We start from the raw sequence: 22,725 nt of genomic DNA on the forward strand, positions 1-22,725 counted from the left end.
GGAGCATCACCAGAGAATGCTGCCCATGTCCTTCAATGGTGCATACTAAATCAGAGACCCGAATAGGACTCTGGCCCCAAAGCCCTCCTATAGAACCAAAACTATTCGGAGAACTGCCTGTATCTGGAAAACATTGCGCGGTTCATCTTAGATACTGTTCTGAACCCTCCAACATGTAAAATGAGAACAAAGAAGAAGAGATATATGTGTACTCAAATAGTGTGAAGGGTTAGGACACATTTTTTAAAGTGTTGACATACAGATTCTGGCACTCATGAGGCTCCTGTGGAAGTACTGACTGGAAATTCTCTTTGCTCGGAGTTATGTCCTCTGGAGCTAAATCAGCTTCTGCGCTAAATGGTGAGCTAATGGTATTGGGCTTCGAATCTAAATAAGTGTTGTACTTTTAATTATTTCACTATAAATAATTTCATCTTTCAGCAAAGGAAAATGACAAAACCTGTTTTCTTTTGCTTGCTTGTAGAAATGGGAAGGCCTTGTTTGAAAAGATTTAACATCCATTTACATTTCATATGCAAAACACTCATTGCTATATAAATTAAGAAACCTGAAATCTGTCTTCCACTCTTTATTAGAAATATTTGTAACAAAGTCACAGTCAATGTCCTTCAAGTAACAGAACAATTTCTTCCTTCAGATTTTATAGTGTCCTCGTTTACCTTGTCCAAGTTAAGATAGATGAAATATTGGATTATTTTGTTCATAATCGGGACTACCTGTGGTTAATAAACCCTAACTCTAATAAATTTAATTACTAGACAACTTTTTTACTTGATGTTAAAATTTTATGAAGCTTTGTTCAAACTTTCCTATTTAGGGTTTATGGTTGAAGTATTTAAAAACCCACCATTTTACTCAGTCAAAGATCGAGCTCCACCAGTTGTCACCCTTGCCATCTTCTTCCAAGCATACCCAAAATTTAATATAGTTCTTCATAGCATTGAATAAATACTGATCAGAGATTGTGTCTTGAATTGAGTGTATTGATGTATAGCCAATAAGCATAGTCTTTGCTTGAAACGTTTTATAATGACAGTTTCAATAATTTATATTTATATTATTTTTAATATATTTGCTTTTTTATAAGTATATACTGTGGGCACACCTGACTTCTGTAGGTGTCGGCGGGTCGCATAAAACACTCCGGCGGGCCACATGTGGCCCGCGGACCGTAATTTTCCCACCCCTGATCTAGAGTAACATATTGATATTATATGTACATTTGCACACTAGTGTGGCAGTGCATAACCGCTTGTGTTTACGTAATAAATGGTGTCCCTAATATGTCTTCCTCTTAAACACTAGTTTGTTATTTGTGTAGCGCGAATATTCTACATGGTGTCAGAGTAAAACTTAAAAAAGAGGTTCTAGCAATCAAGAGACAGTCACAGTATGTACTCAATCAGAAGTCTAAAGACAACTCATATAGAAATTATGTAGTAAATCGGCAAGAACCACGAAAAAGGAAAATGTCCAGCAATAGAAACCACATGTGATTTCTGGAAAAAGAAGAAAAAAAACTCATTTCAAATGTGCAGAAAAAGACCTTAATCTAGTAGACGACGACAGCCACAGTGATAAAAAATATTTTACCTGCTAGTACTGCGAGTAGCCAGTATAAAAATGGTAAAATTAAGAACGTCAATGTCAAGCAAGTGGACTGTAAAACTAGTGGTGCATGGTAAGACATTAATTTACGGACGACCATGGTGCGAGGTGCAACATTTATGTTAAGTCAGAGATTGAAAAGCACAAAGACAAAGTAAAACTTACTTATTCAGCAAAGTCACTTAAGTAGTACACTAACCACGTTATTAAGACTGTTAGAGCAGTTGTGCTACCTTTGAAAAATAATACCCAAGCAGTGAAAGCAAGGTTTGAGGTTGTAGACCTTAATCAAGAGAAATTTTTGAGTGGTGACACAGCAGAATGTTTAAGACTACTGCAACAAACCATCAGCATTGAATCCAAGGCAGAAGAAGAGTTACAAAGGGAATTTCCAGAAATGCTGAAAACAACTAGATTACTGCCAGGAGAATACAAGATTCAGTTAGAGGAGAATGCTAAAAGAGTTATTCATCCAACATTAAACTTAGCAGCATCGCAAAACATGAAAAATGAAGAAAATCTTAAAGAAATGCAAGCTGATAAATTTATTACTCTAGTACTTAATGGTTAGCTCCATGGTTATTTCGTCCAGGAATGACAAAGTTAGAATATGTATTGATTTGAAAGATCTCAATAAAACATTGAAACGGGAACTTAAGCCAATGAAACTATTAAAGATGTGATCACTAACATTCTAGACATGAAGATATTCTTATTATTAAACGCTCAGGGTTTTATGCAAATAAAGCTTGAAAGAGAATCTTCATTTCTCACAACATTCAACACACCTCTAGGAAGATATAGATGGTTACAATTAGTATTAAACAAAAATAAAGACTTTAATACTTAAGAAGGGATCTGTCAAATGTCTTTCAGTAAGGCGTATATCTATTACTTGTTATTCCTACTGTTCTACATAAAGCGCCTTATTTGTATTGTAACTTAGAAGAGCGTTCTTGTTTTTTAACTATCTGTCACGTCACTTGTCACTAAGTAAAGCTTTCCCCTTTCTTCCCGAAACAAATACTAAAGCCTCCCCTTTTCTTGCGAGAGGCCGTCGCTCTGTATCAATGGGCTGAGACCGGACATCTGGTCAAGGGTTGCTAGCCACCTGTCCAGCATTTTGGCGTCTTACCGGAAGATGGAGCAGTTCCCTCTCTAAAAGATAGGTTATCCGGAGTCGTTTCGCTATTTCTATATTGTTCACTTGGCCTTTAAAATCGTAACCAAAAACCAGTTCCTCTCGGCAACCCCAGAGAGTTGTTTACGAGGCAACAAACGTGAGATAGGAGCATGAACTGCAGCGCATTTCAACCTGATTGTCAGAACGATTCATAACATGGAATAAGGACCAGAGAATAACGACGAAATATACGTACAAAAATTATCTTGAGATAAATCTGTATTGAAATCTGCATACGGCGTTCCATCATCTATCCATCTGTAGTATCTTTTGTCTTGCAATCTGTCTAATCCCACCCAAACAGCTGCATAGTATTCTTTAGATAGGTTTGCGTAGAAAAAAAAATAATTGACTAATTGAAATTCGTAGGCGTTTTTAAATGTTGCAATGAAAGCTGGGTTCTCTGTAATGAAATTAAAAATTAAAAAATCAAAATATTTGAAATACAGAAGATTATAAAATTTATTTTATAATTCTAATCATTCTAATTTTTTTTTATTATTGACATGGGTGTGGCCTTACTTGAAAGTTGCTATAACCCTCGACAATGAGATTTATGATGCAATAAAGTATTTTTTTTATATACTAGCGTAAAACTCAGTTTGATATATCAATTTATAATATATCATCTTATAAAGTACAATACTAGCTACTATCTACGTTATTGGCAACCTACGAGACATTATTTTGAATATAGGTTATTCTGACTGTTACATTTTTATGTGTATTTATGTTTATGTATGTGGTGTGTTTGTTTGTTTGTTTACTTGTAGTCTCTCTTGTTCAACTGTTCAGTATGTTCACGTGTCCACATGTTTTTCTCAAGTATTTATTAGTGTGTATTAAAGTCACCTGTTAGTTTTTCCCTTTTTTGCCGTGCTAATGAAGTTAAGTTGGAACTTAAACAGCAGTGTAGTTATTACATCATAATTGATACTATAACATGGTGGCAGTTTTCTAAAAGTTCTAAAATGGATACTGTAAGTAAAACTAATCACTTTAAACCAAGAATTAACCCTTCATCTCCTTTAAATATGAAGAAAAGGTGCAAGGAAGAAAGAAAGAAACTGTCAAGAATTACTTACTAACTCTACGCGCACTCGCTAAAACCTGCAATTTTTGCGACCATATGAAAGAGTTATTAATAAAAGACCGAATAGTAGTTGGCATCACAGACCCAAAGACAAAGACAGAACTCTTACAAGAACATAATTTAACTTTCAAGGCTTGAATAGAAACCTGCAAGGCAAATAATGCTACTGACTTGCAGCTAAAGGTACTAGAGATAGGTACATCTGACACATCACCACCGCATGATAAGGCGTTCACTTTTTCTTCTCGCAAAAGTATTCTACAACAAAATGCTGCTTATAACAGTAAACAGCGCAAAGTAAATTTTGTAGACAATTTTAAAAGGAGTTGTGTCCTGCATGGGGTAAAATCTGTAATATTTGTAAAAAGAGAAATCATTTCGGTATTAAATGTAACCAAAAAAAACCTGCAGTGTGTACAGGAGAACAGTGTTGCTTGCTGTACAAGGTGGACCAAACAATAAGATCATTAAAGCTGAATTGATCATTTTCGGTGAGAAGATTGTGTGTCAGATTGACTCAGGAGCCAGCGTTAATGTTATCCCTTAGAAGATTATTAAAACTGCACAAGTCTGTCCCACTCAAAGCAAGCTACGTGTGTATGACGGTTGCACACTCATACGTATTGGAAAGGTACATCTCATAGAACAGAATACAATGACTAACAAGAAATGCCGTGTTGATTTTGTGGTTTTAAAAGTTCAATAAACTCCCCTGGTTTTAAGAGTTCAATAAACTCCCCTGTTAAGGAAGAAAACGTCAGAAAAAAATGGGACTAAATACAATAATATACCATACTTTTGAAAGTGTTGATAAAGTTAAAAGTGTTGATAAGCCTCGATCAAGGATATCGACAAAAATATTTGAACAGTTTTCTGATGTATTTGATAATCAGCAAGGTGATCTACCTGGTGTTGTACACTTAGAGGTGAATGCTGACATAACACCAGTTACAAGTTTATTTGGTCTTGTACCTCTGGCTATGCAGGCTAAGTAAAGTTTGAGTTAAACCTGCTAACAGAAAAATGATTTATTGAGCCTGTTGATAAACCTACTGACTGGGTCAGTCAAATGGTGATTGCAACTATAAAATAAGGAAAACTTCATATCTGTTTGGATTCTTGTCCTCTTAACAAGGCAATAAAAAAAGAACGATTTCCCCTTCCAGTAATAGAAGACTTGCTTCCTAGATTATCAAATGCAAAGGTGTTTTCAAAACTGAACCTCGCAAATGTCTATTGGCGTGTGCACCTGGATGAAGCACCGAGTATGCTTATTGTGACAGGTTGGGGAAAGTAATGTGTGTTTGGCGCATTTAATGTCTAGGGGATGATTATTTTTAAAGCTATCACACACGAACCTATCAGCATATAAATCGGGAGCAGGCACGCAACGAGACAAGCAATGAAAGAAAGATACAAAGTTAAAAATGAAGAATATTTATTTACATAAATATTTACATAAAAGACTAAAAAGGGGGAGGGTTTGCATCTATGTCTAATTAATAAAATATTTAATCATCACTCTTGCACTTAATAAGAGAGTATGTCACTTTGTCTTCTGAACTTAGCTGGTTATCCTGTTAATGTCGCAGCTGGCTGTGTCCGGGCTTGAGGTTCTGCAGCTGGAGGTGGCGCTCTAGCGGATAGAGGGACGCCGGTGATTCAGTATTTGTGGAGTCTCAATCCAAAGTTCTGATATCTGTAGTGGGCACAGTAGGGCGGGTGGCCGGCTACCGTGGGCACAAGTGGTACTGCGGGCAGAGCGGATCTGCCGTGGGCAAAGTAGTGAGCAGGTTAAGTCCAGTGAGTTGCAGAGGGTTCGGCGTAGCTATGACGTCTCGCACAGATCTGGGTCTTTAGGGACGTCGCACCTAATAAGTTGACAGGTGGGCTGTCGAATAGGCGGGCAAGGCCGATAGCGCCAAGTAATAGAGTTGAGTAGATCCCAATATCAACTAGGCAATTGACTAGGCAGGTAGATGATCCGATAAATAGGCAAGTGCACGTTGAATAGCACTAAGCACAAAGGCAGATAAATAGTTGAGTAGTGCCGAGTAGACACTGAACAGCAAATAGGCAGACACCTGAGGGAGGCTGCGGATAAATAAAGACAAGTTAGGACATGTCTCTCATGCATCTTATCGATGCCCTCGACTGAGGTGCATTCGTCAGATTGGTAAAATTGCTTTTGAGCACAAAGGAGAGATGATGACAAATGGGATTTGGAAAACAGATGGCTGATAGTAGCAATATAAAAATGTACATAAAAGGGAAAATAATAATGTAAAAATGTACATATAAGGGGAAATAATAATCTCAAATAGACAACACAAGCTGGAAGAGAGAAAGAGGGGGGGGGAAATGGGCGATGGTCAGCGACCATGACGGTTTGTTAACACACTACCGTCGGCCGAGAACAATGGAGCGCGCTTGAATGGAGAGGGTGTCCGTTCAAGGGGCGCAACTTTCGTTAGAGTAAAATGAGTAAAGGGGAGATAATTTGTATATCTTCTCTAAGCGCAGTATTAGTGCACTTAGTAAAATTATCACGGTTGTCAGCCGAGATAAAGGAAATAAAATAAGATGTACTAATATATACATGGTTGCATCAACGATCAATTGAGCAACGTAGCATTAATAGATTAATGCAATACATAAATAAATACCTATGTCATGTTTATGTGTTATACTTACGCCAGTGAGAAATACACAATGCACTAATTAGATATAAATGAACTAAGCGAAATACACATGATAATATCCAGTGAGAAATATGCACATAGTAATTAAGATGGAACTTGTGATTAAGTTCGGCTTACCACCAGGTATTCCTTCAGGAGTGAGGATAAATGAAGTAGTTGAGACTCGATTGCTCAGATATAATGAGAAAGGAGTGAGAGTCTGACTTGATCTAATCTACCTTATATATAGGCCTGGAAAATGTGGGCGGAAACAGGAAAAGGCCTAGGCTCAGAATTATCTTGCAGGTGGGTGAATTTGACTCGAGGTGGGAGTCGCACCTTGGAAAGGTAAATGGGCATGTTGGTCCGTGTGATCTCCTAGATCAAAGAGAGACGTGGGAGAAGGAGGGATGGTGACTTCAACTGCGCCCGTCAGACATCCGGCCGGTAAGATCAAAGAGACTGTGTGTATCTTTGCCCTGGCCAAGGGAAGATAAATGAAAGGCGCGGCCTAGCTATCTCCAATGTGGTCAACTAAGTCTAGCCTGGAGAGAAAAAGGTAGTGCGGGTGAAGAATTTGGGGGTAAGACGGGGAAATAATTAAAATAAAATAAATAAATAATGAGTAATAATAATTAATGCTGTGATAAATTTGAGTGACTCTGACAGCGAGCTTTTGACTTGTCACACTTATAACTTTTCAGACACCTTTTAGACGTTACGATTGGAGAAGATGACCATTAGAAACATCTGTGAGCTAAGAGCTGTTTGAAGGTCATGATGGTGTGATTGGTGTAGCTGATGATATTGAAATAAATCTGGTGGTTACGCAAATGGGGGTAGTGGTGTGTGTAGACAGCCGACGCAAATTGCAACAAGCCAGTGCTAGACGAGCTTTCAACCGTGACGAGAAACAAAAGTTAGCCATGACAGTTTAGGAAATATCTGTGTTGCGAGTAGAGATCATGAGCGTCACAAGAAATGTAGCCATGTGATAAGATAACTAGAATGGTCGAGCGATTTTCCGTCCGGTTCTAGAAGGCCAGCAGGGACCCTACATAAAGGGCGGAAGTGTCACAGTCAACACGGTTCACTACAGTCCTGTCGATTACAGCACAGTTCAGTGTGGTTCAGCGGCGTGGTTCTGTAGTACTGTACGGTGCATTACGACGAACCAGTGCTGAGTACTTTCACGTACAGTTACTTATTGCCAGTTGTACAGTATTGGCTGTGATTTATCGAACATTAAAGTGTTAAGTTAATTTAGAGCCCTGAGTTGTCAAGTTCTTTAAGTTGATGGTGTGTGATGCACTCTAAGGTGACTCAAGCTTCTGTGCTAGCATTCTACAATCCACTAAAAGAATTGACCATACAATGTGATTCTAGTCAAAATAGTTTTGGCGCCGTCTTAATGCAGGGAAGTAAACCCTTAGCTTACGCAAGTCGATCTTTGACTAATACTGACACTAGATACGCAAAGATGGAGAAAGAAATGCTAGCAATTGTATTTGAGCTGGATAAGTTCCACAATACACATTTGGTCAACATACAACCATTACAAGCGACCAATAATCACTTGAAGAAATAATGGCTAAACCTCTCTCAGCTGCTCCACAAAGATTGCAGGGAATGATGTTGTGCGTACAAGACTATAATATAACTGTAGTTTGTAAAAAAAGGAAAAGAAATTAATCTGGCCGATTCACTTTCAAGAGCGCATATAAAGTCATCCGCAAACAGTCAAGGACAGTTTGAGCTCATAAATATGGCCAGTTTTCTGTCAATTGGGGAAGAAAGACTACATAGACTAAAAGGGAAAAACCGAGAAAGAATGGACGCCTCAAAAACTTCTTATCACAACTAATTAACGCAGGCCAGAAGGCAAGCATCTTCTACCATATCAACTATTGCCTTAATATAATTTCAGAGACGAAATGTCAGTTCAAGAGGGTTTTATATTTAAAGGTGAAAGAGTAGTAGTTCCCAAGGCGCTACGATTAGAAATAAAAAGAGAAGTTCATTCTACACACTCATGCATTGAAGGATGTCTGAAAGAGCTTGTGAGAGTTTATTCTGGCCAGGAATGACTGGTGGCATAAAGCATTATATTTCAACTTGCGAAATGTGTCAAGCTTTTCAATCCAATCAACAGAAAGAGACTATTGAATTATAAAGTTTTCACACACCCCTGGGAAAAGATTAGTGGTGATCTATTCACACTTGTCGGCAAAGACTATCTTGTGTGTATGGACTGCTACATTAACTACTGCAAAGTTGATCGCTTAGAGAACACTAGGGCAGAAACTTTTATAATAAAACTAAAAGCCTATTTCACTAGATACGGCATCCCATCCACAGAAGTCTGTGACAATGGACCTAAGCTCTCTTCAGACAGCTTTGCAAAATTCGCCAATGATTGGATTTTAACCACTTGACGAGCAGTCCCCATTACCCCAGATAAATGGGAAAACTGAATCAGTGCAAAGACTGTAAAGACATTATTTCTTAAAAATAAGATTCAGTTCATAGCTTTACTTAATCATATAAACACCCCTAATAAAACTGGTATTAATCCATCACATGCATTATTTAACAGGAGAATCAGAACTTTGCTACCTATAGCTAAAAGCCTGTTGAAACCTCAATTTCTGTATCCTTAGAAACATAGACAAGCACTGAATGAAAACCAGAGGAGATCAGCTATTTACTACAACACCCATGCTAATGATTTACCTCCCATTGCTAAGGGTGAAGAGGTGATACTAAGGTTAAGGTTGTGTGGCCATGAGCGCTGGCAAAAGGAAGTAATAATTGGTCAATTACAGCAACGATCGCGTGAAGTTGAATAAGTCGGAGGAGTTTATCACCGAAATAGAATTCACTTACAAAGAATCAGATCGCCTGCTTATACGAACTCGCCTATTCCAACAAGTACGACGGAGTCTGATAAGCCCGTACCTGTGGAGGTACCTATCACAGATGAAAGTACGGCTCAGAGACCTGAAAGTCATACAGATGACCAGTCACAGAGATCAACAATCTATACAACTAGCACAGGCCGAGTGGTCAAATCCACAAGAACTAGTGACTATGTATATGACTAACCTCATACACCGGAGGATGTTACATTTCTATGTGTATTTATCTTTATGTATGTTGTGTGTGTGTTTGTTTGTTTACTTGTAGTCTCCCCTGTTCTACTGTTCAGTAAGTTCACGTGTTCAATTGTTATCCTCAGTTATGTTATTAGTGTGTATTAAAGTCTACTGTTAGTTTTTCACTTTCTTGTCATGTCAATAAATTGGCGTTGAAACTTAAACATTAGTGTTGTTATTTCTTAGACACCTTATTTATAGATTAGTTATTTAGCGACGCACCATAGAAGACGCATATTGAACGGGACTAGTGACGTTTGGGATATATTGGGTTAGAGACCGGAAAATCAGTTAGGGATATAATCCTCTAGGGTAACGACGTGTTTAGTTGACATAGACTTTTACTGTGGCAATTTCTTAGAATAAATATATGTGAAGTTGTTCATCAGCGTTGACTACATCTCTTTACTTGTTAAAATAGATGTCTTGTTTTGTCTGGATTGTTGATCAACTACACTGAATACACCCGAACAATAAAACTCAAACGCTTGCAGAGTAATTGGTTGAAATTCAACAGTCATCTATAGTTGACCTCAAGACAGCCTGAACAAGCAACATCACAGTAGCGACCCCGAACCTCGAAGCCGAACCTCGAAGCCGAACCTCAAACCGGACCTCGAAGCTAAACGTTTGCTCAGGTGAGGGTCGTGCACTCGAAGATATAAAGTTTCATCGGAGTACGGCTGAACACAGCATCATCGCAGAGTGACTTTGTTCTAGATCTACATACAGTCGTCGCCTTCTCGATCGTACGTTCAACGAGCCGTTAACTCAGGGTGACCTTCGTCAAGACAGTGATCATCTCAACGCCTGATCTTCGTATGCTGAATCGACATACAGCCAGAGGAACCGTTCATTCATAACGGGTGAGAGTTAGTTAGTGAACCTGTTGGACATATTTTTTCTTCGCTTGCGAAAACAGTCGTAGGAGCCACATAGTCGTATCAAGTTTTACTTCGTCAGTTTTGAGAAGGACAGTTTGCCCGCTGTCATAAGTATTGTGAGTACTACAAGTTTGGTAGCTAACTAAATCGCTCTGTCGTTTTACCCTTTGAGAGATTCTTGTGGAGCAGTTTGCTCATTGAACCGGTTGCTTGCCACTTTTATAACGGTCACTGCGTTTAACCTTTGGAAGGTTAGTGAAGTCGTATTTGTCGTTGCTGGACATTGATCTATTTATTATACGTTGGTCTAGACCATATCTAGACTTGTTAATATTGAAGTTGTGGAAACAGCTACATCCACTTATTTTTTTTAATGAAAAACCGTTAATCGTATAACGGAACGTCGTCGGAGGTGACCTTGGTCTCACCTAGTCTACATTGGAAATTACGGACATTTTGGTCTAGTGAAGCAACGTACAACAGCAAACTTCGTCGTACTACTAGAGTAGCAGCAGAAACAGTGAACTATTTTAGAGAACCATTATTCGTCAGCCCAGATCAAGTCATCGTCAAGAAAGTCGTTATTCGTCAGCCCAGATCAAGTCATCGTCAAGAAAGTCGTTATTCGCCCGCCCAGATCAAGTCATCGTCAAGAACTTCGTTATTCGTCAGTCGTCCAGATCAAGTTGCCGTCAAGAGACTGTTAGTTGTCAGTAGTCGTCTACGCAAATCAAGTCGTCGCCAGGAGAACCGTTAACCTATTCGTCAGTAACTGTGTACACAAAGTCGTCGGAACTACACATACGGTCATCAACAGTTGTCGAAGAAACAAACATTTTGCTGTGGCATATCAAGACATCTGGGGTATTACGTGGGATCCTCGACACGGATTGTATCCACTGGTAGCACCGGAGAACAGAGTCAGAACTGGAAGAAAGGCAGTGAAATTTGCTGTAGATCTATCATATTCGAGAATCCGAACAAAGGGGATCTTTTCTTATCAAAAGCTAAGTGCCATTTTCTTATTAGTATATGTTTAGATTGCCATTAGAAATAGATTTTGTCTAAATTTGGTAAGTTAGCCTGAGTAAAATCAGGTGGTGCGCCTTAAAAACCTTCGGGGTAAAGAGGTAATTTAGATGAAAAGCTATATTATACGTTTAGGATAGTGATTGTTTTTGTTTGTGTAAACGTCATATCCGTTGTTGCTTGGTTACTTCGTGACGTTATCAATGTGTGCCATATTGTCATATCCCAACTCATAGCGATAGTCTCATTTAATTATTTCATTTGTGTATATTATATTATATTATTTATTTTTATTAATTTAATTAGATCTGTTAATTTTTCACTTAATGATGGAAAGTACAGGTAGGATTCTTTTATTGCGAATCAGACTAAAATACATTTTTAGTTTGAGCGGTTAAAATCAAATATGATTTTGCTATGAGAATAATGCCGAAACTGGCATAGTAGTCAAACATTGTCGTCTGGCTAATCTTAGATCCACAAATTTATGTACATTTCGTTTGTACATCTACTGATCTAGACTCTAATTTTGAATATTAATTTCAAAGATGAATGAAGGTAGTACATTCTAGATATATAGATATATCTTATTAAAGATATATTTGACATATTGTATGAACATATTTATTTCATATGGTTAAATAGAACCATAATTTCTGAATTAGATCTATATAGAGGAGGCTCTTGTAGTTTGAACACCCCATCGAATTCTCCTTTTTGAACGGGTCGCTTTTTTTTGTTTGTAATTCATTTATTTTGATGTTTGGAGCTAAAAACAACGTTTCGGGACTGCGCATGTCCAATTTTAGATAAGTTCTGGTAATTTTGTTCCGTTTTTCCAAAGTAGGTGGCAGTTATTTAGATTCGCGGTAACCATGTATGTAAAGCTGTTGTTATAACCTCCCCCGGCAATTCATACCCATATAAGGGATGAAGGCTATATCATGAGCCTGTTTGATCGTAGGCTGATGGGCATATCAAAATAAGCTTCCAAACATCTTTAAAAAGACATTCCAATCACATTTATACCGTTAGCTGTTAAATAAAATTAAAAAAGGGGGTGTCCAAACAAACAATAATGAATTCAGCTCATTCTCCTTTTTGAACACAGCAAAATCGTATTATGAAATATTATTGGGATTAATAAATCTATGATTTTTTCAATGAATAAACATGACCTAGATAGAGATATCTAGAATATATATTTAATAACTTATAAATGAAAGAAAAAGTGTGGGCTGCTAATTTGAAGCCAGAGACCATGCCCACTGCAGGTGATCACGCAAGATAAGCTGGCGGTGAGGAGAGGTATACACTCAGCGAGTAGTGTCACAAACTATCCAACAGGCAGTGGAGGGAAGTGGGAGAGAGTCATGAAAAGAATTATAAGCATCTATGGGAGGGAGGGGATGTTAAGGTTTCACAAAACGAACATCCAAATTATGAAAACAAGAAGAGGGTCCTTGGATGGGAGTTAAAAGAAAGACAGAGAGAAAATACAAGTAGCCTAGTAGAAAATATCATGTAATGTTTATTAAATTAAAATAATTAATGTATAGCTCTATAATCTATATAAATTTATTTCTGTCTGTTTCTACACATAGATTATATAGGTATTTAAATAAACAAACTATATATATATATCATATATATATATATATATATATAGAGAGAGAGAGAGAGTGTGTGTATATGAGGAAATAGACTATAAATACATATTGCAAAAGTGAATCTACTTCTTTTACTACAATCTAAATAATTTTTAAGTAACACAGATATAATTTATTAGCAATTACATAGTGGTGTTCAACACCGGTGCTCACTGTTCAACTAAAGGAGAAAGCCCAAAAACTGCGTTCAAAATAGGAGCATGAGGTGACCCAATTTATTTTAAAATAAAATCTTGACTATGGGGGGTAATACAAAGGAACACAGCTATTTTTATAGTCCTTTAGTTGCAGAATAAGAATCTGCTTTCAGTTTTTTTGTAAATTAAACCTTCACCAAATAAAAAAATAAAATAAAAAATTGACCTAGTTCCCGAAAGTCGGTGTTCAGTTATAAGAATCTACCATAGATCTATCTACTCTAGACTCTAGACACTTCAGACTTCAATCACATCAAATTTGAAATTGATCATAGATGAGATCTTGTTATTCATACTCATAGTCATAGTGATCTTGGTAACTGTAGATCTAAATGGTACTATTATATATACTATAATATACTAGATTTAAATTTGGGTGATATTAATATACAGATTTGAATATAACTCAGACTAGATTTACACATTTACTGAATCTATAGATCTAGAGACATAACACTTAAAACTTATATAAAAGTGTGTAAAAACTTAAATATAAAATAAGTTGTAAGTATAGTTATAACCAATATAGGCTAATTAAAAATATATATAAATTTGGGCCGTTGGGGTGAAAATATAATACAATGGCTACATCATCATATGTGGACCTTAAGGAGGTTAAGGAATCGGCTATGCAGGATGGAAAGGCCATGGAGTTAAAAGGAAAGGATTTAGCAGCTTATGTACAGCAAGTTGTGAGGGAAGAAATGGAACGTCAAGATAAAATAAGAAAAGAAAAAGAAGAGATAGAGAGACAGAAAAAAAAAAAAGACAAGAGATAGAGAGACAGAAAGAAGAAAAAAGACAAGAGATAGAAAGACAAGATAGGATCAGAAAGGAAGAATATGAGAAGCAAAAAGAGGACCAAGAAAGGCAGAGAGAGCATGAAACTAAAATGGAGAAGATGAGATTGGATGCAGCACAAGCCAGAGCTCAAACTGAACAGACAACTCAAGGAAATAACACAAATAACTCAAATAATGTTACCACACAAAGAGACAACCCTAATTCGCAAACATGGCTAAAGAGAAAGATACAAAGTTTTGATGAACAGAAGGATGACATTGGTGATTTTCTGAAAAGATATGAGGCAAAAATGTCTACATTTAATATGCCAGAAGAATAATGGTCTGAAATACTGATAGACTTCGTTCATGGTCAAGCTCTAACAATATGCCAAAATCATGACCATCATATTGATGATAGCTATCAAGTCTTGAAAAGAGAGTTATTGAATGCCTATGGTCATAATGCCACAACTTTCAGAAAGAAATACTTTGACAATATACCATCAGTAGATATAGAACCTCAAACTACCATTAATATGGAGAAAGATTTTTTTAATAAATGGGTAAAACTAGAAAAAGTGGGAAATTCTTATGAGGGATTACAAAATTTCATTCTGTTAGATAACTTTATTAACAAGTGTGATCCCCAACTTCAGTAATTCATTAAAGAGAGAAATCCTAAATGCTTAGATGAAGTAACAGAAATAATGAGAATTTATAAAAATGCTTATCCAACTAATTCATTCTCTACTAAAGATAAGAATAAGGTAGATTTAATAGGATACACAAGTGAGAAAAAAGTCAGAAGTAATGATAGATATTTTAGAGAAACTGAAGATAGGTTTGAAAATAGAAATAGAGATAGAAATGGAAGATCAAAATCTAGGGATAATCATTATGAAGAAATAACTTGTTTCAATTGCCATAAGAAAGGTCACATAGCTTCCCATTGCGAAAAACCAACATACTATAAAGCAAATGAGAGGAACTCATATAGAGATAGAAATCAAAACAGAAGTAGTAGTAAACATAGAGATAGGAATCAAACAAGTAGAGTTTACTATACTAATGAAAACCAGGATAGGGATTATAGTGATGAGGATAGTGATTTGAACAACTAAATTATGGTAACACTATAGAAGAAATTAACATGGTTGAGGGAAAGAGAAATACTTTTAAACTATTCAAAGGTCTAGTAAATGGAAAATCTATAAATTTTATAAGGGACACAGCATGCACAACAATTGCAGTTCATTCAAAATTTGTAGAACCATGGTGTTATTTAGATTACATGAAAAAGGTTAGATTGTTAGATGGCAGTATTAAGAAATTTAAGGCTTGTAGAATTTTTATTAAGACACCTTTTTCACTGGCTACTGTAATGCTGTAGCAATACCTAGTTTGACACAGGATATGTTATTGGGTAACATTAGAGGAATTAGGTCTTGTACCATGAGGGACATTAACAGATGGCAAAACAAATATGAACATTTATTGAACAGAAATGTGTTAAACAGAAATACTAGACAATACAATAGACCTGTGAATAACTCATACAATAGAAAAAACATGAGTTGTTATAATTGCCATAAACAAGGAAATTTCGCTAGAGAATGTTGGAGTATGTCATACCAATCAGAAGATTGCGAGTTCTAGTTGTAGATTTGGTGGAAGAATTAACCAAAGTAGAAACAAATACAATGATCATAGATCAAATGGGTACAGAACTTATGATAAACAAAATGACAGTAAAATAAATAAGTATTCTGAATATGGAATCGTGATCAGGTTTAAACTCGCGCTCTTGGCAAGATGGCTGCTCCCTGTTTACTGTTATAAGAGATGAGTTAAATTTTTTGTTTTGTTGTATTAAAATCAGACCAAATTCATTAAAAAAGCTATTTAACTAATAAACTAATATCTTTAAATTATATATTTAACTTAATTCAGCATTTTTTTTTTCCACTAATTAATTCAAATTAACAACTCTTAGCTTAGCCCTTAGGACTAGATCTAGACCTAGTCAAGTCAAGTCAGTCTAGTCTAGTCTAGTTTTAGTGTTAGACTTAGACTTTAATTAAGGCTTTAGATCTACTAATCATCTACTAATACTACTAATAATAACTAATAGTAATATTCTATATAGTTAATTATACACGTAAATATATTGATCTAGAATTAGATCTAGATCTAGTCTAGGTCCATATTTTGAATTTAATAAACCATATGGATTTCATTTGATTTAATTGTCATTGTAAATTAGCTTTCAATTTAGATTTAGACATAAATTAGGCATTGTAAACCTTAAACTAGATTTAGACTAGACCCCTTTAAAAACTAAAATCAACAACAGTCATCATGAAATTGCTCTGGCTATTTATCCTAATAATTACTAAATACATACTAGCTGAACACAGAACCAGATCTACCTTAGTCAACACTAAACTTAAAAAAGAAACAACAGTCATAATCAATCATTACACTTTAGATCAAAGCAACTTAAAAAATAACCTAACATACACATCCATAACACTAAAGAAGATTACCCATCACAAATGGAAGTTCTCAATCAGACACAGCAGAAATAAATACCTATCACTGTTAATATTAATAGCAGGAGATGTAGAGTCAAATCCAGGGCCTAGATCTAAAGATAGATGCAACATCTGCAAAAAAGTATGCACCATGAAACAGAAAGCCATTCAATGTGACACCTGCGATGAATGGTACCATGCATCATGTCTCCATATGAATACACCTGTGTATTATGCCTTAGGCAACAAAGATGCGTCATGGCACTGTGTACCGTGTGGGTTACCTCAGTTTACATCAGGACTGTTTGATTCCTTTGATGCAGACACTTCTAACCCATACAACATCCTAAACACCATCCCAAACCAAACTCACCAACCACTAGCCAGATCCACTCCTGTTAAACCTAAATCTACTAAAATTAATACAACAGCCTCACTAAACAAACCTACTAAAGAAGTAACACCAAAATACCTTAAAACCTTAATAATAAATTTTCAAAGCATTAGGAACAAAACAGCAGATTTAGAAATTTTATTAGAATGTGAGAAACCAGACATAATTGCAGGCACAGAAACTTGGCTACATCCTGAAATTTATAATGCAGAAATTTTCAATAGTAATTATGAAATTTTAAGAAAAGATAGGGCTGATAATCATGGAGGAGTTCTTTTAGCAATAAAAAACACTCTTATAGCAGAAGAAATTACCTTACCTAACTCAAAAAATATAGAATCAACATTTTGTAAAATTAATACCACCTCAACATCCCTAATAATAGGCAGCATTTACAGACCACCAAATTCTAGTTTAGAATACATGCAGGAACTATGTAATCAGATTACGACACTTAAAGAGACAAATAAAAATGCAGTTTTTTGGATTATGGGTGATTTCAACCTACCTGATATAAATTGGAAAACACTAACCATAGATAAACACCAAAACCTTAAGGACATAAATGAGCTTTTCATAGAAACTTTACACAACCTAAGTTTAGATCAAATCATTAAAAAGCCAACTAGATTAAACAACACATTAGATCTCTTCTTAACCAACAGACCTGGATTAGTAGTTGATTATGATATTATCCCTGGTCTATCAGACCATGAGATCATAAAAATACACAGTCAGATAAAAGCAGTAGCCAATATAAAACCCAAAAGAAAAATCTTACTCTGGAATAAATGTAACCTAACACAACTACACCAAGCTGCATTAAACTTTCAACAAACATTCTTATTAGAAAAAGACATTAACCAACCAGTCGATGACCTCTGGAATTTCATTAAAAACCATCTTAAAAGCATTATAGAAAATCAAATACCAACTAAATACACATCAAACAAAATAAATAAATGCTGGTTTAATAATAGACTAAAGAAGCTTTGTAAACAGAAGGAAAACCTATATAGAAAATTTAAAGAAACTAATGCAGAAAGAGTTTACAAAAAGTATATAAAAATTAAACACTTAACCCAAAAAGTAAGCAGACAGCTGCAGAGTGAATACATAAACAATGTAATATCTAAAGACAACAACAAAAACCTATGGTCATACATTAAGTCTAAGAAAATGGAAACAACAGGCGTAGCGCCATTAAAAGATGAACATAACATAATACATAATGATAATGAAACTAAAGCAAACATTCTAAACAAATACTTTGCATTAGCATTCTCAGCCCCAGGAGACAAAGACATATTACTGAATTTGAACCAAGTAGACAACATAGGAGATATAGTAGTACAAGAAAATGGAATTCAAAAACTATTAGCCAACACCATACCAAATAAAGCTTCTGGACCTGATGGTATTCCAGCTAGATTACTCAAAGAACTAAGTAATGAGCTAGCCCCAGTGTTCAAAATACTCTTTCAGGCTTCACTTAACCAGGGCAGAGTACCAAAGGACTGGAAAGAAGCTAATGTCACCCCCCTATTTAAAAAAGGAGAAAAATCTGACCCAGGAAACTACAGACCAGTATCACTTACCAGCATCACATGTAAAATCCTAGAACACATAATATGTAGCAACATCATAAACCACTTAGACAAACATAATGTCCTCACACCATACCAACATGGCTTTAGGAAATATAGATCATGTGAAACACAACTAATAGGACTAATTGATGATTTTTCAAAAGGTTTAGATAATAGTGAACAAATAGATGCTATCTTACTAGATTTTTCTAAGGCTTTTGACAAAGTTCACCACCATAGTTTGCTTAAAAAATTAAAATATTTCGGCATTAATGGTCCACTGCATCAGTGGATTAAAGACTTTCTGATAGGGAGAGAACAAACTGTAATAATAAATGGCTCTAAATCAACACCGATAACAGTAAACTCAGGTGTACCTCAAGGAACAGTCTTGGGTCCACTACTATTTTTAATTTACATAAATGATTTACCAAATTGCATTACTTCAGGAACAAAAGTCAGATTATTTGCAGACGATTGCATAATATATAGAACAATAAAAACAACACAAGACACAGATATTTTACAAAGAGAATTAGATGAATTACAGAAATGGGAATCAAATTGGAGCATGTCTTTCCACCCAGAAAAATGTCAGTTGTTAAGAGTAACAAAAAAACTAAAACAAATTAATTCCACTTATCTTATTCATGGCAAACCAGTAACACAGACTAAAAACGCAAAATACCTAGGTGTTATAATAAATGAAAAACTGTCATGGAATCCACATATTGATGAAACTACAAAAAAATCAAACAAAGCATTAGGATTTATTAAAAGAAATTTCTATAAATCAAATAAGGACATAAAACTAAAATGTTATTTAACCTTGGTTAGGCCAATAATAGAATATGCATCCTCTGTTTGGGACCCCTCAACTCAAGAAAACATTAAGAAACTAGAACAGACACAAAATAGAGCAGTGCGATTCATAACAAACGAATATTCACATTTGACTAGAGTAACACCTTTAGTAAAATCACTAAATTTAGAAAGCCTTCAGGACAGAAGGCTCAAAAGTAAAGTAGCAATAATACATAAAACACTGAACCATAATCTTCAAATACAAAAACAAAATTTAATAAAATACTCTGAAAGACACAAAGATAAAGGCACATTCCTCGTCCCATATGCTAGGACAAATTTGTACAAATACTCCTTCTTCCCTAGTGCTATTAGAGCATGGAATGGGTTGCCTGAGCTAGCCAGGAAAACCAGTGACTTGGCAGAATTTAAGTCATTGGTTAATATGCATGACTAAATGCATGACTCGTAGGACGTAATCATCTTCTTTTTTGAAGTAACGTCTGTATTATATAAGATAAGATAAGAAACTTATCTATTAAAGTTTATTTATGTATTGAGCAATAATATGGAACAAAAGAATTTTAAATTAAAGTATTTAAGTTGATTAATGAAATATTTGACTATAATGATAATAAGTAGATTCTATGATGTGACATTCCATAGAATAGTAATGATATGTTTGAAACTTTTAAAGTTATAAAAATAAAGTGAAAGTACCTCTTGTATTTACTGAAATTGGGATATTAATTATTGATTGATAATTTTAAATTGGGTATATGCTGTCTAGATTGACATACACTTACATATGGAAGTGATACTTGTAAATACTATGTATATATTACATTGATGTTTGATATTAGATTTTTGTATGGTAATATTAATTAACATGGCATAATTTAAATGGTAGTGGAAAAGGGAGATAAGTAAATTTGATGTTAAGCATTTAAAAGTAAGTATGGATTTTTTTTGTGTGAATCATTTCATATATCATTGACAAAAGTTAGGTCGATGGAAAAGGGTGAGTATAAAAGAAAAATGGACAAAAGCGTATAAAAGGGTGGTAAGGAAAAGTTTATTGAATGTGGAAATAAAATCTATAATTGTTTTTGAAATATTATATTTTGTCAGATTACTGCCAGTGGAGAACATCTGTGAGAGATGATACTATATGACGTGCCCATGAGATGCCACATTTCCATGATGAACTGTTACTGTTTACTAATGAAGATGATTCTGGAATTTTGGAAGTAACGGTGTAATGTTATGAACATTGACATGAACATGATGAACTGTCAAGCCAAGATGAAGATGTCAAGATTTTATGTTTGTTGTCTTCCCCTTAAATTGCAAATGCCCTTGTAAGACTTGACAGTAGTGGAAAAATATTGACATATTTTTTTTTCAAGGGGGGGGGGGAGGAATCTGTTAGACACCTTATTTATAGATTAGTTATTTAGCGACGCACCATAGAAGACGCATATTGAACGGGACTAGTGACGTTTGGGATATATTGGGTTAGAGACCGGAAAATCAGTTAGCGATATAATCCTCTAGGGCAACGACGTGTTTAGTTGACAGACTTTTACTGTGGCCTTTTCTTAGAATAAATATATGTGAAGTTGTTCATCAGCGTTGACTACATCTCTTTACTTGTTAAAATAGATGTCTTGTTTTGTCTGGATTGTTGATCAACTACACTGAATACACCCGAACAATAAAACTCAAACGCTTGCAGAATAATTGGTTGAAATTCAACAGTCATCTATAGTTGATCTCAAGACAGCCTGAACAAGCAACATCACATATTACATCATAATTGATAATATAACACTAGCTAAAAATCTGAGTAACTTGACGGTTTCACTAATTCTACGTGGTACAATGTTATTGACTTTAAAAATGAGAATAACTTCCAAACGCGTTAACGTGTAGAATAGCTGTAACAACTGAGAGTAAATATGTCTAATTGAAAATAAATGTTCCTAATTAAAAGAACTAAAATTTCACCATGCCACGTCCTTGATATTATTTGGCATTGTCTCCGGTAACTTGTCAATCTCGATGTTAGAAAAGTTAGTATGTGAAAACTGTGACATCTCAACTATTAAACGAGGCCTGCAGACAGTAACTACTTTAATTTACGAAGTACAAAAATGACAAAGTACAACAGTCCTTTGTAACCAATTAAAATGCAAAATATTTCCAACGGATAAAACACTACAAGATCGGACATATCAAAAAAGCAGCAGCTTATTAAGGCCATACAACGAAAAAAAGAAGTGTCATGGAAGCAAGGGCATAGCTTGGGATTTGATGTTCCTCACACTTGGCATTTGACATCATGATATGAGATAATATACTTAAAAAATACAGTATATCAGTAAAAAAAAAACAAGACATAATCATTAAGAATCTTTTATAAAAAATACCGTTGTTTATTGGTGAATTAATGCACAAGTGACAAATCTTAATTCATAGTGCTTCACGTCGTGCTTCCTGTGCAGCAAAGGCATCTATAATATAATCTACATCGATACTGTGTAGTATTTGTGACTCCACTAACATTGAAGCCATGCTGCTAATACTTTCTTGCGTCTTTGTGCTCATGAGGTTAACATGAGCTTTGAAATGATCTCTCACATGACGCAATGGAAATAGCCTGAATTAGCAGTAATAAGTTGGAGGTTGCAAAGTTTGAGCGAACATCATTACCATATAAAGCCAGCTTTCTCAATATGTGAATTGGTGATTTTGGCACTGGTTTGTTGATGAAAAGTGCTCGTGCATCAATGACATCATTGAATATGCGATTTGCCTGTATATTATCAAACAAGAAAAAGTAAGAGAGCGATGCAACCACGACATCTCTGCAGCCACCTTTGAAAGACTAATCGAACAGATGCTAAGAGAACTCAACAGAAATACATGTCTTGTTTACCTAGATGACATTATCGTCGTAGGCAAAACCTACGAGGCACATCTTGCAAACATGAAGGAAGTGTTTGAACGAATCAGAAACGCGGGGATGAAGCTAAAACAAAGAAATGCTCCATGTTTAGAAGAAGAGTCAAGTACCTTGGGCACATCGGATCGAG

General features: G+C 35.4%; 1 protein-coding gene and 1 long non-coding RNA gene across 7 annotated transcripts in view; one reads left to right on the forward strand and one right to left on the reverse strand.

Moving 5' to 3' along the window:
• The window catches only part of LOC129921675 (uncharacterized), a 94,450-nt gene that overhangs the window by 2,447 nt on the left and 69,278 nt on the right, over positions 1 to 22,725 (reverse strand). For 5 of the 6 annotated variants that reach the window (XR_008773633.1, XM_056004042.1, XM_056004045.1 and 2 more), the window contains one exon: positions 3,009 to 3,215. The exons of the other annotated variant lie outside the window; for it this stretch is intronic. Coding sequence is in view for 3 of the 5 variants with exons in the window: in XM_056004042.1 (XP_055860017.1) it covers positions 3,009 to 3,215 (207 nt within the window). In the remaining 2 variants the exon portion in view is untranslated. The remainder of the gene's footprint in view (positions 1 to 3,008; positions 3,216 to 22,725) is intronic. 6 annotated transcript variants of the gene reach the window in all.
• On the forward strand, positions 12,036 to 21,256 carry LOC129921679 (uncharacterized). Its single transcript, XR_008773642.1, has 2 exons — positions 12,036 to 12,212; positions 20,759 to 21,256. It is a non-coding gene; the product is annotated as an uncharacterized LOC129921679 (long non-coding RNA).

The sequence above is a fragment of the Biomphalaria glabrata genome, chromosome 11 (genome assembly GCF_947242115.1).
Source record: "Biomphalaria glabrata chromosome 11, xgBioGlab47.1, whole genome shotgun sequence".
NCBI classification, from domain to species: Eukaryota; Metazoa; Mollusca; class Gastropoda; family Planorbidae; genus Biomphalaria; species Biomphalaria glabrata.